Source organism: Dromaius novaehollandiae, chromosome 4, assembly GCF_036370855.1.
Source record: "Dromaius novaehollandiae isolate bDroNov1 chromosome 4, bDroNov1.hap1, whole genome shotgun sequence".
NCBI lineage: Eukaryota > Metazoa > Chordata > Aves > Casuariiformes > Dromaiidae > Dromaius > Dromaius novaehollandiae.
Genome location: NC_088101.1, coordinates 39421362 through 39440368, shown reverse-complemented (window position 1 = coordinate 39440368; position 19007 = coordinate 39421362). Strand labels below are relative to the sequence as shown.

At 39.9% G+C, this 19007-nt stretch overlaps 1 protein-coding gene across 6 annotated transcripts in view; it reads right to left on the bottom strand.

Annotated features, from left to right (window-relative positions):
• FHIP1A (FHF complex subunit HOOK interacting protein 1A) overlaps positions 1 to 19007 on the bottom strand; it is a 97150-nt gene that overhangs the window by 42065 nt on the left and 36078 nt on the right. For 5 of the 6 annotated variants that reach the window (XR_003259862.2, XM_026104952.2, XM_026104950.2 and 2 more), the window contains 2 exons: positions 4020 to 4251; positions 2096 to 2722 (listed from right to left, as the gene is read on the bottom strand). Coding sequence is in view for 5 of the 6 variants with exons in the window: in XM_026104952.2 (XP_025960737.2) it covers positions 2096 to 2722; positions 4020 to 4124 (732 nt within the window). In the remaining variant the exon portion in view is untranslated. Of the gene's footprint in view, positions 1 to 2095; positions 2723 to 4019; positions 4252 to 16939; positions 17183 to 19007 lie in introns of all 6 variants that reach the window. The other variant, XM_064510817.1, reaches the window with a different exon arrangement.

Below are 19007 nucleotides of genomic sequence, written 5' to 3'. Positions count from 1 at the left end.
GATTTCCTCTATTTAGACAACATCATTTGAATTTTTTTTTAGAAGCTATGGCATAAACAGGACTACCACTTGAAATTACTAACAGAATATTTTATACACATTCTTCACATTCTATGACCAAGCACACAAAATTATGCATGCGTACAGATTGCTTTATGGAGTTTTCATCAGTAAAAAGACAACTATCCATGATAAAAATTTTAGGATGGGAAGAAAATAAATGAGGGCATGTTGAGGGGGGCAGGGGGAGAGCAGGACTGGTTGTATTTTTTGTTTTCCCCTGAACAGTGTCCTCTTAGACTTGTTCTAACATTTCTCATGTCCACCCTATATGCTTATCTACTTGTACAAGCATCTCCATCTCGCAAATACCCTGCAGGCCAGCAGAGGAGTGCGCTAGCTGCTTTGAGGCGTAGACGTGACCTCAGCTCTTCTGAGTTGCGTGATACACAGCAAAGGCACCGACACCTACCCAGTCTTCCACTGGAACAAAACCTGGTCCCTGAGCTTGTCACGCTCAAATTCAAAATAGATTTTGTGCTGCTGAGCTAATTCTAGGGCACTGCATTAAAATTTTATTATAGACTTAGGCCAGTCTCATTACTGTTCAAAAAAGTCTGATTTTAGCACATTTTGACAGGAAGCTTTCCTAATTAGAATGATTGTCAACCGCGGCTCCCTGCTGTTCGAAGGTTAATATAGCTGCCTTTTATCTTCAGTGTAAAAAGGATTTTTTTTTTAATTAATTGGAAGATGGAATCATGGAAATTATAGCATGGATCTAATAACGGTGTATGTCTCAGGGACAATTTAAGAACCAAGTTCAGTATTCTTTAGCAGCATCTATTAAACAAGGTCAACTAGAGGCTCTCAGCACAAGCAATTTGCCATGTATGATGCAATATTTACAACTAACAAAGGAAACCGTTTAGAAGTGTGGGTTTGGAGTCCGCAGGCCACCTCCAGACTCCAACCTGGCTCTGACCTGCCACTCAAAGGACAGCAAGCTGAGGGTCACGTCAGACACCTATGGCTGGATTAGCTGCCCTGCACCAATGCTTAACGATTCTAGTGCTCTCTGCTCTGAAGCTCTTTGCTTTAACGGCTATTTAACTCTCCTCTCCACTTCGTTTTTTCTGGCATTCATTAAACTAAAACGCTGGCCATGCAGAAGATAAAAGAATCAGTCCTGGCACACAAGAGCAACTTTTCTATGGCATGATATTCGGTTTTGAAACCATCCACTGAAAATCCCAGATTGACTTTTGCCATGAGGCACGCAAAAGCACGAAAATGCACAGGTAGGTGCTGTCACGTCCATCCTGCTTTAGCTTTAAAACTGCAATAGGACAGCTTGCTTTGTTAAATTAGATTCTTTACTTGTTTCATAGCAATGGTTTTCTATTCATGTTGTAAGACTGATTTGTTTAAATGGGGATATAAAGCATGCTTTCAGATTTAACAACGTGATGCTTCACTACCAAGTTTCATAACAGACTACAACATACCAAGGTGGCGGTATGCCTGAAACAGCAATAGAAATATCCAGTTCTGTGTCAAAGAACAGGTCTTCTCTTTATCTTGGAAGAATACTACATTTTTATAACACTGACCCTACTTTCACTCTCATTTTTTGGACTGTTTGTCTGACATTACAGTGTGGCAAGCACAACTAGTCTAAGCTAGCACTGACACCAGAAATACCAGTCCAAGAACACCTTGTTCCCACCTCTCAATACCTTCACCCCTTGGTCTTATGGGGGCCTCAGGGTGAGCTGTATCAGGTTTTTCCCTAGTTTTGTTTTCACTTCCATCAGTTCTTCAATTCAACTCGCTGTGTGGTTGTAAAAACACTTGTGCTAGCACAAAGTAGTGAAGGGCACTGCTATGGAAACAGGTAGCCAAAGACCAGCTGGAGGACAAGACTGATTTCTGCAGTAGGGCTGGCTCAAACAACATTAAAACTTATGAAATAGGTGTTAGCAGCAGTAATTAAATATGACATAATACATCTTTACCAAAAAAGGACAGAAGAAGAGGAGGAAAAATACAGGGAACAGTTTAAAATTTAAGACCAGACAAAACAACAACTTACCGGGCAAAAGTAGGTGTTTTCTGCTATGTGGTTTGCAACAACATTGTTTTCTGCAGACAGAGACATTATGAAGAGCAGTGCATCGCGGGCCTGCTGACCTACTCTTCCTTCTCGATGGATAAAGGGAATTAGAAGGGAAAAAATGAGGAAATTGGCAGCTCCCTGGTCCTCACTGGTGTGGAAAAATAGTTCTAAAATGGAGGGATCTTTGGCTATTATAGAGCAGAGCTGGTTCAGGAGGACAACCAACTCTGCTTCCACTGCTGGTGTGGCAGTCCCTGAGCAGGAGCTCAGCAACATCATCAAAGGCTTCAAGATGGGCTTGTGATGCAGCAAAGGCTGATGAGACTGGGTAACCAACATTTCATACATCTTGAGCTGCTCAATTTTTGTCTCATCAGTGAACTCTCGCCGTAGGCTCCAAAGGAAGAGCTTTTCCATGATGTTTTCTGAAACCACAAACTCCAGGATGGGCCCCATTGAGGCATCCTTTGCTTGCTCCTCAATCATCAGGAAAAGCATGTGCTCTACGTAATTCTGAACAGTGCTGGCCTCATCAGGTGGAATTGCCCCATACTTTGCCTGAGTGTTTTTCAAAGGATCATGCTTCTCTAAGATTTTGAGAACCTAAAGAGAAAAAAACGTATATCTATCACTTGAGCGCATGTTTTAAAAATACGGACCTACCTATAAAGAAAAAAAAATCAGAATTATTAACATGAAAAGGCCCAATCTCTTTCATGCTTTTGCTTTTAGCCTAAGTCAAGCAGTCTAAATTTAAAGTTTCACATTTGGCATGTATTTGAGGCCAAAATATGCCAAAATATAATGCTTTCATTCATTTTTATAAGGACCTGAATTTGCCAGTTGTTCCACTGCTGAAAAATCAGGGTTCTCAGAAATATGGACAAACTAGATTCCCTTAGCCTTCTAAAACTTCGTTTCAGTAATGTTTGAAACAAATTTCTCTCTGTCACAGCGCCCTGAAATCAAGGCTCCTCACCACATCTTATACGAAACTAAATGGCCACTGATGCCCACATACTCTTGTAACCTTCAAAATATATTCAGGCTTGAGTAATAATTGTCATCCCGGCACATATACCCCTGGATTAAACTCTGTTCTGCAATCAGTGAAGCTCACTGTCTGTGAAAAAAACACTGCATTTAGCTCTTGTCAGGGATGATCTCCAAAGAAACACAAAGGAACAGTGGCTCCACTAGTACGACACCACCACTACAGTCAAGTCAAAAAAGGTGGCTCTTGGCAAATGGCTCTTCTAAGTCTAGAAATGTGTCAGGAACACCACTACTCCTCTGCTTACTTCTCAGAATAGCAGAAACAGCAAAAGCAGAATCACAGAAATCAATAGTTCTACAAAAACCATTAGTTATTCGTATTACTGCAGTAAATAAGACCTTATGTTACGGTGCTCTGAGCAAAACATCTTGGCCTAAAGAGTGACACGTGAACATTTTTTAGAATATGCTGAAATGCATACGTTGAAATCTGTATCTATCCAGAATATACAACACCGCATGCAGCTTTGCATCCATACATCTAATCTACTTTACAAAAGACAGGCAAGCCTTACCTAGCACAAAGAAAGGAAGAACAGAAGCTATCAACAGGGCCCAAGTCACAGTGAATCACTAGGAAAGCCAGTAAGATCTATGCTTTTCATAGAAATTAATATCATAGCGCTTCCTTTCAGATGCAAATCTGGAGTTTAAAGCATGATTAGTAAAGCTTAACCATAATTTCAAAGGTCAGCGACCTTATTGTTTTAAATGTTTCAATATCATCCAGTGCATTCAGCATGATAAAAACTTGTTTCCGAGCAGTTCAGCATTATCCCAAAAGAATGAAGTAAATTCCTATTAATGCAACCTACTTCAAAACAGTAAAATTAATTAACATTACCTGTGCCCAGTGTGTTCTAAACACTATCATACATGTTTCTGGGTCAACACCCTGCAGGCTCACAGCCTGCCGATTTTTGCTGATACTGGTTCCAGTGGACATCATAAGTTCTCCAAAGGTCAAGCTGACTAGGCCATGCTTGATTTCTTTTGAAAATCCTGTAGTCTGTTACAGATGTTCAAGCATCACAACGAGATGAGACCCTGTTTTGAGCTTTGGTATCTGCAGAAACCTGTTAAAAAATACATATATATGCATGCACATGAAATTATAGCATAAAACAAAAAAAGAACATAGTTAAAGAAAACAACAAAACTTTTTTCCCTTTTAATTCAGCTTGAAGACGAAATTTTTAAAAGCATGTTATATGGGACCATCTTCTCACACTTTTAATCATAATGATAGTTTTTAATCCTCAAACAGATCTTTTGAGATCAGTGGTGGAATGAAGGTGCTACTCAAAATAAATATGGATAATAGAAGCTTCTGCAATAAACCTTTTATGCATACTCCACTATATTTTTAGTTTTATATTATGTTGTTTTAGACTTCTGACCTTGCCTCTTTTTAGAGTTGCTTAGTAACTAATGTTGCATAGACTATTCAGGTAAACAAAGTACAGGTTATTTTCTAGATTTTTTAAAAACAGTATTTCCATCAACAGACATAATTACAAATACTTGAAGTTTTTTGTCAGGAAAGCATATCATAAACATTTTGAAATGTCTGCAGAGGACCATATACAGATAAAAAGATGCACCTGTATCCATACCAAGCTAACCAAAAACAGAGGACATAAAAGATAAAACTTTCACATATCCAAAGTCAAATAAATTGAGATGTTATATTAAAGGAACATGAGAATAAGACCGAGAACAAACATTGAATCTTTCTTTTCATTCCTTATTTAATATCCTAGATATCTGAGTATCAAAGTAGACGCACACCTGCAGGGGAAAGTTAAAATGAAACAAAGAAAAGCATCTTCCAGATACTTATGAGAGGTTTAAGAGAACATATTTTTCCCCTCAAGCACCAATATATAAAACAGGCACACAATCCCTCTTTTTCTGTTTCTCCAACAACTTTAAATTTTTATTCTCCTTTTTTGCAAACTGACTAGGCTTTTAATTTAATTCAATTTTGTGCCACAGCAAAAAATCCCAAAGAGTTTAGAAAGACAACAAATGCATTACAGATAGGAACAGCTCATATACATTGCAGCAGATTTTTATTTGTATTAGTGACTGCACTTTGAAACATTCTTTTATTCTCCAGTCTTCATTACAATCCCAAGGCCCCTGGACATTCACAGGCTCAGCAATACATTAGGAAACTTTTGTACTCTGAGTTGCCAAAGCCTACATAGAAATATATTAGGCATATCTTTTTCAGTATGTCAGGTATTCCTCTGTATATATCTCAAAAGATACAAATCTTTTCTCTGCAGTAGTTATCTCTGTTCTGCATGTATGCTCTGCTTATATTCTTGAAACTATCTGCAAAACAAAACATATAGCCCACCTCAAAAGTAAGAGCAACTTGGTCTATCTTCAAAACTTCCACAGATTTACAGGCTACAAAGTTAAAAATACCCACACAGAGAAACATTAAGATTTCTGAGGCAAGAAAGCAAGCAAAAAGAAAGTGATTATGCAATCTTAATTTTCCCTTGTGCACACAGAGGAGATTCAAATACATTCTTAATGCTTTTTCCCCCCCGACCCTCCTTGCATCTTCTATGCAACTTATGCATAAGATGCATACTACGCATTTCCTAAACACTTACGCTGTACAATTAACACGATCTAGTTTATCCCTTTTGCAGATAAAACATTCCCTGGGTGTGGAGGCCAGCATAAATCTTGGGGGTTTATCGGTTGGAGCAACACCACTTGCAGAACCAAGCCAGCACTCCAGACGAGCTGCTCCCCAGATAACAAGCTACCAGGAACCAGACGCATTGAAGAGCAGTGGGCAACAACAGCCTGACCTAGCTCTGTGAGAGCCAGCCAAGTCTGGAAACTGCAATAATTCCCTAGAACATGCTATCAAAGTCTCTCTACTCCCTGCCCCCACCCTTCTTACCTGCCTATCTCTTCCATGCTCACATTGGTCCTACACTGTCAAGCTCTCCTTCCGGACGGAGCGGCTCATTTCCTCATTCACTTGAAGGCGCCTATCAGTATACTGTTACTTCATAACAGTATGCTTCACACTTCCTGCTCCAGCATAGGAAGAAGAATTTATATATATATATATAAAAGAGAGAGCGATCAAAGTAGCAAGTGAATTTGAGAACCCAACTTCAGAGGCCTATGATCTATTTTTGATTGTTATTGACTTATTTAAGTAGACAGCCCTACATGTTCAATGCACAGTTTCTGGGGACTTCCGTCTGAGAGCTCAGTAATTCTACCAAAAATCATGCAGAAAATAAGACCCAGGCTTAGATATCATTTGTAAAAAGCCTGCTTTAGGTAGTTTGCCTAATATCATATCTAATAATCCAAAGGAATATTTAACCAATCTATTCTTTAGATCACCTGTCCACCTCCAGCCAGTTCCCCCTTTGTCACCCATCTCCCCCAAACACAAATCTTCCCATTTCCTTAACAATTCAGATGACTCCCTTCAGGCAAGCCTCCTTCACTACACAACCCTGACTCATCCTACGAGTGGGTCTGTCCAGGGCACGAAATGAAGCAAGCAGCTTCAGAAAAACTAATGTGATCATGTAATTAAAGATGGTAGCATAAGATGCAGCAAGAAGACTTAATTAACCTTGCAGAGGCACACTCAATTCTGGAATTTAATAGTTTTTGAACTGCCTCACTATATAACTGAGAGGCTGCTTCAACGTAGAGTTTGCATGTTATTTAAGAATTCAGGCAAAACAAACTGATATTACACATATCCAGATATTGCATGACAAATTTTGCCATTGGTACAGTACACACAGTAGACAGTACAGTACGGTTCTACAACAGCAGAACCAGAAACTTCAGATCAGCCTCCACGAACAACAATAAGGAAGATGACGACTTTCTTAGAAAATACTGATAAAAATGCAGGGAGAAATGGTGATGCAAGACTCGAGAAGTGTGCAAAGCTCCAGGATGTACCATACACTGGCAGGCTAAAAGCATTTAATCTGTTACCCCCTTCTCCTCTAATCTGTTCTAGTTCTCTGTCATCCCTCCCCTTCAGCATTTAGCTTATTCCCTCACGCATCCTGCCCATCCCAGCCTCAGACTCTGCTCCACAACCTTTGTAACGGTATCCTGCCTCCCTTCTCATTTTATTCCCTCTCCACCAGATCCTCTTTAAATAAAAGATAAAGATTTTTACTACTCATATCTCATAACTATCTAAACAGTCAAACACACTTTTGAGGGTGAAGGTGCAATATTGGCATCTTGGCCATTACAGACTCCTGAAGTGTTTCTTCGCTTCTCGGCAGCTACAAAAAGACTTAAGACCAACAGCAATGCATCAGTACAGATGCATTTCAGCACAGATGCATAGAAAAGAAGGGCATCCAAGCACTCACTTGCAGGGAGGTTGTGTTTCATGGTACATTTCTCACCACACATTTAAAATAGAGCAACATACACAGCAATCCGCTGATGGAGTCACCGTTACATTCGTGTATGCAGGAGAGTTCATTTCCCACAAATCTACAACTTAATTATTGCCATTTAAGCAAGAATTTATAACCACCACGTTCTCAAACATTCAAGCCCTGCCTTCACTAATAGCTTACTGCCTATGCAGATCACTTCATTAGTCTGCGTTTGTAGTAGTGGCATCGTGTCCTACACAAAGATATCTTAATTCCAACCACCACACAAAACAGCAGAGGCAGCCCCTGGGAAGGAAGCCTCTAAGACAAGCAGGTATGTCCCCCCTTCGTCTCCTGCATAAAGTACCCTAAGGCAGTTCATTTACTATATTTGTTATTACGTGCACAAACACCATCCTGTTGCTTGATAAAGACCTTCAAGAGTATACAATATTCGATAAACACTGTTAAAAAGCAAATTCATCTCTAGCATTTATGTATTACAAGTTGGACCTATTAGCCTACTGCACATATAACACTAGATTAAAGTCATTTACATCCTTAATAACAAAGAATCATGAAAACTATCAATCATCCTTTGGTGACAAAAAATAACATCTCAGAGAGTAAAACGCTATCAGAAATAGCTCATTCTTACTGCTCACTCCTACTGTACTAAGTTATCATAAATTAACTGCACAAAGGGCCAAATGAAGAACCAAAATACCAAATCAAAATTCTTTTACCCAAAAACAACTTGCCTGCAGTAAGCATTAGGTTAATTAGAGCTAAATTCACTCACATCTATTCAGCTACTCGATTATAAATAATCTAATAGTAGTGAGGGAACACTGACATTCTCCTCACAGGGCAAATACTGTGACTTTCTCATCACCTCTAACTTACAAGTAACTAGACAGCAACAAGCAAGACAGCAACATGCAGGGATACTACGATCAAGTCAGTTCCCTTAATGGAGCAAATATTTCCAGTCTGGAATGCACGTTGGGATACCAGGATTCACTTACAATAATAATACAAATATTCTTTAACACAATTATAACACAAAATGCTAATGTTTGAAACAATATTACAGACTTTGTAGTACCACCCCCTACAACTGCAGTTTTATGCACCTACAATCCCCATGTGAAATAGGATGTCACATCACACAGATGAACTGAGGTCTGAAGAGACAGATGGATTTGACCAAGGCCGTGCGGGATGTCTGTGGCAGAGCTTCCCCACAGCCCCAGCTACTATTCTAGTCCTGACAGTCACGGCCCTCTCGGAGATCTTCCTATATTATTTGCATAGCTGGAGAACAGTTTCCAAAATTAGGCAATTAATTTACCTCTCATATAAACTTTGTCAGCTTTATAGTTAATATTTTCCAATGTGAAGTTGTTTTTTCTTTGGGGGGCGGGGAGAAGGAAGGGGACTGGTTTCAGGCCCGCCACCCACCCAAGTCCAGTTAACTGTTGTATATACAAACAGGATGCTAACAAACAGCTCTTTTCTCCCTAAGCAGCCGTAGAGGAAATTATATGGTCATATGCAGAGGTCTACAATCATTTCTGTGCAGTCACTGATAAGTGAATGAAGACTTGGGGGAAAGAGAGCAGAAAACTTTAGCACGACGTGGCTTAGTTCCAGTTTAAAAAAAGCAGTCTGCAACTGCACCAAGTAGCTTTAGATGCAATGTTGAGATGGAGACCCAGTCATCAGACTCTTGGAGGCTCTCTGCTTTTAGTTTCCCTTCAGAAGTCTGTAAATCATCAACCCTTTTTCCCCAGCTGATTACAGTGCTGAACTCCCCCATGAACAGAAATGCTTATTTTACTCAGAGTATGTTAAAAGAACAGCCCAGCAGAGAAGCCCTAGTGAAGTTCACTCCCGCTGGAGCATCCCTTTTCAGAAGTTTTGCTTTTGAATTAAAAAAGCAGCACAAAAAATTGCAGGATTGTGCTTTCCCAAGGCAATGTACAATGTATAGAGAAGAGATAAGGTGTGTAACACAGCCTAATGTATAATGTATTACGGGAAACCAAAAGCATGCTTCAAGGCTCTGCAATTTAGTTATCAAGCTCATCTTCCACTGAATCTCTAAAAAGATGTTCTCCAGCAGCTCCCTAACACCTGCGTTATTGTCATGAGATTCGATATGCTTTCATTCTACTGGCCGCAGCTTTCTACCCTCCCGGTCCAAGGGCACAAGAGCCCAGAGAGATGGATAAGAAAGCTTGATGGTAGTAAAAGAAACGGCACATGTCAAAATATTTTCACAGATCAGCATGGGATAAAGGGGCTTGAAATTAGACAACTTCAAAGGAGTAGAGGGAAATTATATGGTCTTATGCATAGTTACACAATCAAATCTCTGCAGTCTCTGGTAAGTGGATAGGGGAGGGTAGGAGAAAAGTGAATGGTGAATTTTACCATGCCTCAACTTAGTTCTGGCTTCAAGAGAGACCTTGTTCAGGATTTGTTTGTTTTGGATTTTAAAGAAAGCTTTTTGCATAAATTTGTCACCTTTTCTTTAAGAACAGGAAGACAGTCTCTGCATAACAGGATCCGTCTTGTTTGTGGTAAGTTTGACAACAAGCACAAGCCTCTGAAGAACAGTCACATCCCCCCCCATAATGGCCCTGCACACTTGCAGGGTCATTAACAGAAAGCAGGACAACAGTGTGCACGTTCTGTGTTTTCTTCTCACTGGAGAACAGTGGTTTTGTGAAAGGTAACTAAGAAAATGTCAGTAGGCTTAAACTTACTGCAGTTATCTGCAAGTGCAGAATGGTTAAAGGCCCCTGCATCTGAGGATCTCCACGGTCTTCCTAAACCAAATCTACAATGGAGCTACTGAAACATATTTAGGGGAAGAATGAGAGTTGGGGTTAAAATGGAAGTGTGGATAATAAACTGAAACTTTTTCTTCAAATAGGACAGAACAACTTCCTCTGTAGGTCGGGTTTTTGTTTGTTGGTTTTTTACAGTATTAATTAGTAGTAAGAATAAGTTACATACTTCCTCAGAAATAATATCTCAATGAAAAGAAGTCTCTCCTGCACAAAAGTACACACACTTTTGAAAGACCTTTATTCAATCTTGAGTTTTATACATTGTTTAAGTACAACAAACGCTATATGAAATAAAGCGGACAGAGACGGACACAATTTAATTTCACGACATGCACTGCAGACCCCAGCTACTGCCGCTGTGTGCTGGTTACCGCGCAGCTCACCACCGAGGGGAGGCATCCAGAACATCACAGGCAGCGTGCGCGTGGGTCAGCCGCGGAGCTCGGTCAGTCGTTTGCCACATTGCTGAAATCGCTCCGCTCTGCACAGTACCCTCCTATCTCAGGGCCCAGAGGTACACCCTCTATTCCCACAGGTCGACAAGAATGCTATTTTCTCTGAAACGGCCCACACGCAATGTCCGAAGTCTGAGACAGACTCACTGTTACAGAAGTAAGCTGTGAGGAGTGCAGGGCGAGCTGAAGTACTGCGATAAACTCGATCACTTTTCTATTAGGCATGCCTTTTTCCTCTTTTGCTTAAGCAGTACTCACCTACAGGAGCTCTGCTAGCAAACCACTGCAGCAGATTACCAGAGAAACAGTTCAGACCACATTAACTATCACCTGTTTCATTTGCTCCTTCACATCTCAATGCTGCAGCCCACTGCCCTCCCTCTGCACACCTCAGGCAAATATTTCACATTTAGTCAGCTTTCTTTAGCCTGTTGTTTCTACCCATTATCAGCAAAAACACTATGCCTTCAGTGTGGGAGAAAAAATAAATAAGTCTTTTACACTGATAAAGGTATCTGCCTAAAAGCCCAACAGAGAACAGGTCACCACAGTTTGTTGAGCAATGTAGTTAATCAATGTGGTTAATCAAAGCATCAATCTTGTCTCATCAAGCACAACTGAATCCATCCTGCTAACATGAAAGTAAGAATGTCTTCTCACTTGTACCCACAGAGATTATACAGCAAGAATGATCTCACGAGAGAAATTACACACAGTTTTATAATGATACAAAATCTTACTGTCCCACCCACAGTCTGCTGCAGTTAAAAACACAACCCATCTTCTCTCAAATCAGCTCTGGAGAGCTGCACTACTTACATGTTGGCGGCAGATTCACGCCAGTTCAGACAACTAATTGGTATTACCAACCTCTGCATGTGATCTATTTAATCCTATGGGGTTATACATTGGGGGATCAAGCTAAGGCATTAAATAAATATATGGTTTAGAGACATGAACAGGCAATTTGCCCACCCAGCAGCAGTGGCAGGTGAGGGGCTGGCCTGGCAACTGGGGTGCCCCACTTACAGCAGTGGGGCAAGCGTAGGGCACAGCTTAGAGGGCGGGTGAGGAAACTGGCTGGCGCCGGCAGCCCGAGTGCAGGGACGCAGGCTCAGCCGCACTCCGAGACCTTAGGGGCTTCCACCGCCTGGGATAGCCGGAAGGAAAGAACAAGGAATTAGGCAGTATGGTCCAAAATGGTTTGGGCTACAGTTATAAGACAGTGGGTCTATGAAGGCGTACAGCTAACCAGCAAAGACAGTGCATCACAGTGTGTGTTACCAAGGCCAGAGAGAGTTCAGTGACTGCTCAGGGAAACAGTAATCAAGCAAAGCAGAATACCTGACAGAGCCTCTGACCCCCTCAAGGATAGCTCTATCTGCCTGATGCACCACAGGGCACGTTCGCTCACCACAAACATTCATTTGGGCAGAGGCAATTTTCCTGAAACTCCGGAACATGCAATCACCGGAGTTACTCCTGCAAAGTCCCGAGAGGAATGAACTACACATTCGTACCCCCACGTCATAAGTCTGAGCCTAAGAGAGAATAAAGATGAACAAACACACACACGCGCGTTGGAACCGAGGTTGCAATTGTAATGGCATTACTTGCTCCTTTTGGAAAGTGATAAGGAGTATAAACCTGCTTTGCTGTGTATTTGATCTTCCCATACTTGGCCCATTCAATTCAGTAATGATTAGGGGTTCAAAACGCCGATTACTTTTGTTAAAAATTTACAAATTCATTTCTACCTATGTACTGAACAAAGCAGATGTCAGACTGAAATCCACTCAAAGACTAACTTTGCCGTTTTTTTCCTAAATCACCAAACCTGCTGATCCAAGAAAAGCATGTTTCCAAAGAGAACCAGGTCATTAACATGTCTGAAGCCGACAGACTAAAGTCTTTGCTGTTGTATTACAAGAGCAAGATAAGTATTGCAAGCAAAACAAATCTCAGTTAAAAAAACAAAAACAAAAAACCCCTCACAACTTTGTACCATGAATTTACCTTCATATCGTCTCAAAGTGAAAGAGCAAGCCTAAAGGGCACAGAACACGTCTCTGAAGGCAAAGCGACTTTCCATTCCTTGATTCATAGAAGAATTGCAGGTATCAGCTGCTGTGCCTACACGAGTAATTTTTTTGTTTTAATTGAAGTGAATTATTGAGGAAAAACACAGTTGTCACCAGCCTCCCCCCATCTCCACTGAGAATTAGCGCAGAGTTTATTTGAAAATGTATCACCACCCGGGAGTGGGAGGGAACGACGTATTAGAAAGCAGACATTTAACGAAGCCCACTTGATGCTCCCGTTACGCAAGCGGAACAGAGAAATCACAATGATCCACTCAATCTGCAGCATCGATTCTCCTTTCCCAGATAATTCAGACAACTGTGTGAGACGCTAAGCCACACAAATTTGGCCCCAACTCACTCACAGTTCAGACAAATAGAAATTTACTGAAGATGTGATGTCAAAGTGAACAGAAATTTATTTAAGGTTTCTTAAGAAAGGTAAAAGAGTGTCCATCATTAAAATCATAAAACAAATTCTTAGGAAATAATTAAGCTACATATCTAGAAAACCTTGCTAACAGGAAAATGTATGAGACCACCAAAGCAGACTCTATACCTTGAAGATTTAAAACCATTTTGAGAACACTAGCAAGTAGGATAGGAAATAATACCTTCCTGACTGAAAGATGGTCTAGAAAGCAGTTATCAATTTACTCGTAATTATCATACGTAGAGCACAGAAAATGAGATTAAGCTATATATTTCACAGCTACAGCAATAATACGAGAATTTACTTTTCAAGTGCTTTGTCTATCATGTCAAACACTATTCATAAATTACAGTAAGCCTAAGAAGTCCAAGAATAATGCTCTTGCGTCTACAACATGACATTAAAGAAGATGCATGTGCTTTCAGTCCTAATCCACAATGAAATGCAGATACATATATATTCTAAATGTTTTAGGATAGAGAAGCCATAAACATGTTTTTTTTTCCTTTCCAAACTCTTAGATGATTTTGCAGGTTCTAAATACAGTTTGAGAACAAGAATCAGTAATAAAGTGCTATTAAAAGATTATCCTGATTACTTAATCAATAAACCAAACAGCCAGCTCCAAGATTGGACTGTCACCAAATTTTCATTAAAAAAAAAAAAAAAAACTTCCACTCTGCAAATGGTAGTCCTCTCCCACACTCATATGCACAAATTACATTTCTTTACCCATCTCTTTCAAATTAAAAGCTCAGGAAAAGGACAGAATCTCCCATAAAAGAAAAACTGTTAGGCTTACGATTTAAGTAATAAGAGATGGATAACTACAAGGATATCGCACAGTTATTAACATTTTCACTGTTCTAGAAGCATTTTTATTTCTCCTCTCAGGACTTCATTTGCAATACAAAGTCATTGTTTTTTTCCTCTAGAAAAAACAAATTTTTATAACTGGATATAAATTTAAATGGCTATCTATTAAACAATAAAATCCTCCCACACTTTTCAATATGTTCATTATAGTATATGGACTATCTTAATTGACTAGATGACCTAAATCTCTCATTTATCTCTTTTCTGTACAAGGTCAACTGAAACCTCTCCACTTTGGGGAGAATCACCACCCTAAGATATATATCCAAGTCAAGATTATTTCTTACAGTCTGAAGTGATAACCTATTACTTAGTAAAGACAAACTGCTGAATGAAGGGGATGACCAAAATCATGTCATTGCACAATTTCAGGACAACTATTTCATTGCATTGTAGGATGGCAGAACCAAGTAACAAATTACACAGCAAACCTACTAAACTTAATCTTTTAAAACCTGAAAGGTCACTTTCATATCTCATTTTACATACTATGTATCAACTGACCTTAGTCACAAAGGTACTAAAAAGCAGGTGGTAATAAAATGTAACATTTAGTGGATTAACACTTTAGAATAGAAATGCATTTTTGTGTTTTCTTCTTCTTTCAATAAATAAAAATAAAATAGAAGGAAAAGAACACTCTGAAGCACCATTGTTTGCATCAGGCCTTCACAATTTAGCTTAGAGAAAGTTGCCAAAACTAATGAACCGCTTTTCTCTTTGCTGTAAATTCTGTTTCAGGTTTGGCAAAGAGAAAAGCACTTGCAAAATCCCTTTTCATTTCAGTTTTATGACTGTTTCAATTGCCAAGCTTGGGAAAACAACTAAACAAACATTACCATTTAAGATCACACCCGCAAATCACTATAGTGTGCTGCTCATTGAAGAACAAGGACGAGGAAGAAGAGGAAGAGAGAGAGGGAAAAAAAAGAGGGGAGGGGGGAAGTACCATTTACAAAATCCTACTGCCTCCCTCCAGCTGCCCATTCCCACAATGCACAAAGCTCCAGGTATCTGGTCTCATAGGAAACCGCACAGAAAGGCTGCGCTCCCTCTTCCTTTCTATCCCAGCTCATGGAGGACAACCAGAAGTTGAAGATTCTTACGGCATTAATTCCTACTGCAAAGTAAATTAACTAAGTAAAATAACACTTCCTCCATCTCCGAGCTCCGCAAAAATCCTGCCTCTCCTCCTGCAATGATACAACTGTGTAAAAATTTTAGTAAAAATCTGCAAGTTGAGTGGATTTTGAGTGGTTATCGCTTTCTGTATGTATTTCTGTATTTTTTGCTTTTAATACATATGCTAGTAAACAGCAAAACCCAAAGTGCATTGTTGGCATTTTTATCGAGTCTAGTGCACAAAAAGCCAAACCAAAAAAACCCTCATGTTTTTGAAATTATATTTCCCTTACTACTCACTGTTACTGCATTTTACACAGCTGGTACATGTTTTTGCCTCTAAGCTTCTCTAGCTTTCCCAGGAATAAACTTATTATGTCACGTAAACAGTGTTGTCTATTATCTTTAGTGGAAATTAATTCCTCATCTCTGATCCCATAATGCTAATTTAATATATTATGAGAACATTGCATTCCTACACCTCCCAGTCTTGTGCCGCAGGAAACTGAAAGGCATTATGGCATCTTCCATTCTTGTGACGATCTCTGCCTGCATAATAAAGCATACGAATGCATTTGCAAAAAAGAACCATCTATTAATAGCCCATACAACACTTGTCTCAGGCATGTTGCCAGCTTTAACCAAGAAAAGAAACAGCTAAATAATGAAGTAAGGGAACAGTTTAAGAAGATGCAGGAACTCTGACACTTTCGTGACAATTCTGTATGATTTTTTTCATTCCTGCCTTTGAACCTGCGGGAGAATGTCAATAGAGGGTGCCTCTCTAGTCCACTGAGGAATGAAGACAAACTAGCAACTTCCACACCCTAAAGGGTAAGAGAGGGAAAATAACAGCCGTTTCTGAATTGCAAATGAGGTATATGCATCTCAAAAAGAGAGTACTCAAAAGAGAGTACTGGGGGGGGACAAAAAAAAACCCCACAGAACCCTACAAATCTAGGGGGAGAAAAATATCTACCAAAAGGCAGAATAAGTATCAGAGGCTAATAAGATGTAATTACTATTTAAACTTTTTAGCACTTGCAATGATCAATATTGCAAGCCTAGTAAACACAACAGCTAGAAGTCATCCCTAGCAGGAACACTAGGCTTCTCAGTACAGATATTGAAGGCTCTAACCACTACCTCTCCCATCCAATTTTGTAACACCTAAAGAGACTTCTACAGGCGTGTGAAAACACAGGTTTCACCTGGGATAGGTAATTTTTATTCCTGCCAACACACCTCCTAAAGTGGGAGTATCTGTGTACGGCTTTGGGAACCTGGCTGCTTCTCACCTCTGCTACAGTCCTTCTTTCTGAGGCTGTCATGCCTGCAAAAACTGCAGTACGTGAACACATTTTATAAAGTAGTTCAGGTGAACTCTCATTTCCCATACTTGAAATCCAACATATCTCCTTTCCCATTTCCTTTTATCCCAGACTTATCAATTCACCTTTAAGATTTTCTTGAACATTGGCAATAGGTGTGTGAGCCAAAATTGTAAGCGGAGCCTGATGCACTCACGTAAGATTTATCCATCTGCAGAGAACTCCAAAGAAGCAGCACAGCTCAAAGGCAGGAACAGCGGGCAGGAACAGTTTGAAGCGACATGAGAAAGTCAGTCTGTACATACATGTCCTGAGCATAAGTCAGCTGCAGCTACGGCACCTTTGAAAGGAAGATCTTCAACTCCATTCCTGAGCACAGGGTTCTCGAAATTGGCTTACAAGTTTTGTTCTAGTCTTTATTTAGAAGGAGAAAAATAGGCTAAGGGAATTAGAAAGCATATGTTAGTCTTTTCATAACTGATGTATCGAAATCAAAAAAAGTACTTTAGCACATGCAAAACTATTAGTTTACCAGTTGCCCTGCTGCTGAAACTAAACCTGAAGTTTCTACTGTCACCACATATGTATCTCTAATTTCTTTCCATTTTACATTCTTCCACATTTAATTCTGTTTTATCTTTTCTTCAAGGCTATTTCTCCCCACAGGCACCATTTTACTTCCATCGTAATTCATGCCACAGGCACTCCACTAACAAGCTCTTCAAAACTGTTTCCAACTATCTCTCTCCACTAGTCAGCATTCAGATATCCCTGTCGTCCTGCTTGTACTCTGAAAGACATTATCTCTTGTGCTGAGAGTCACCAGGAACCATAGTGTGTCTCGGGAGGCACTCCACTAACTTTATGGGAGAATTTGCATAAAATCAGGTGCAGGCTCCGAAAAAATTAACCAAAAATAAGTGGTGTTATTAGTTAATCTTTACATATGGTTAGTGATCGATTAACAGAGGATGCTACAAAACCTCTCCTCAGAAGCGCAGCACAACAGCTGGCAATTATGCATGCCGCATCAGCCAACCAAACCAGAAGGGACTAGTCCCTGAAGCTGCCAACACCTGAAAATTCCAGACTGACAGACTCAGCTCGTAGGGCTGCCCCAATGCCTCCACATCCTCGAATTCAGCAGCATGGGGAGCCAAGATCCACAGTCTTCTCTGACATGGGAAAAAAATGAGTTTTCCCTGCAACGGTGTTTCTACCAACTCAATCATCAGTAAGATTAATACAAAAAAAAACAAAACAGTGCAGTGATGGATGACTACTAGCATAGTAAACCTACCACCAGAAGCTGTAAATTGGCTCTGTGAACTCATGAGGGCTATAGTCACTGCTATTAAAATACAGTGCTACAGCAGTTGTCCCATCTCATGTCCCTTAGAGTACTCTAAAGGGTTTTAAGTATCAATTTAACACAGAATGGCAAGAAAAATAAATAAATAAAAATCATCTCACACCTCTAGTGACCATTTAAACAATGGATTCACTAAAAATGGAACACTTCACAGTGGTCAAAGTATTATTTTAAAGCTGTTCTAGAAAGAGCTGTAATCATTAAAGAAATCAACTTTAGAAGATTAATATGAAATCTCCAAAATAAAGACTACATGGAAGCAAACCTGAATCAAATCAGCTTGCAAGTAGAAGCAATTGAGTTTGGTTGCTGCCTCAGACCCCAGAGATAACAGTGTACACTTACTACAACTAAACCTCAAACATTTTTTGGAAAACCTTCAAAGCTTGAAAGTTTCTAGATGGACTGAACAAAATTCTTTTGGACTTGGACAAGATTTGCATTAGCATTTTTTTGGGGGAAAAAAAGGCATTAAATTAACTTGCCAGAACAAATCAGTTGCCTCAAATCAGTGAAGTTCTCTCTTGCTCTCTCTGAACGGCGTGCTGGAGACCCAGTCAGCCTCAAAAGCCGCAGCAGTAAATGGCTCCATGCGAGAGTTCAAGCCGAGAGACTTATGTTCTACTCCAATTCTCTTCACTTTATGTGAGCCTAAGGCAAATCGCTCAATTCAGTTTCTCCCGTAAGATGAGAGCAACGGACTTTTCCAAAACTCCGATTATTATTAAACAGCAAATCGTCGTTATTCAGTTGACAGTTTAGGTGTTTTAACTGCCCAGAAAACATTCAAGAGTCCCTACACACTATCCGCAGACAGCAAACAAACTTATAGCTCCCATCAGAAACTCCTCCCAGACAAAATGTTTTTAAGCAAAAAAGTAATGAATCCTCA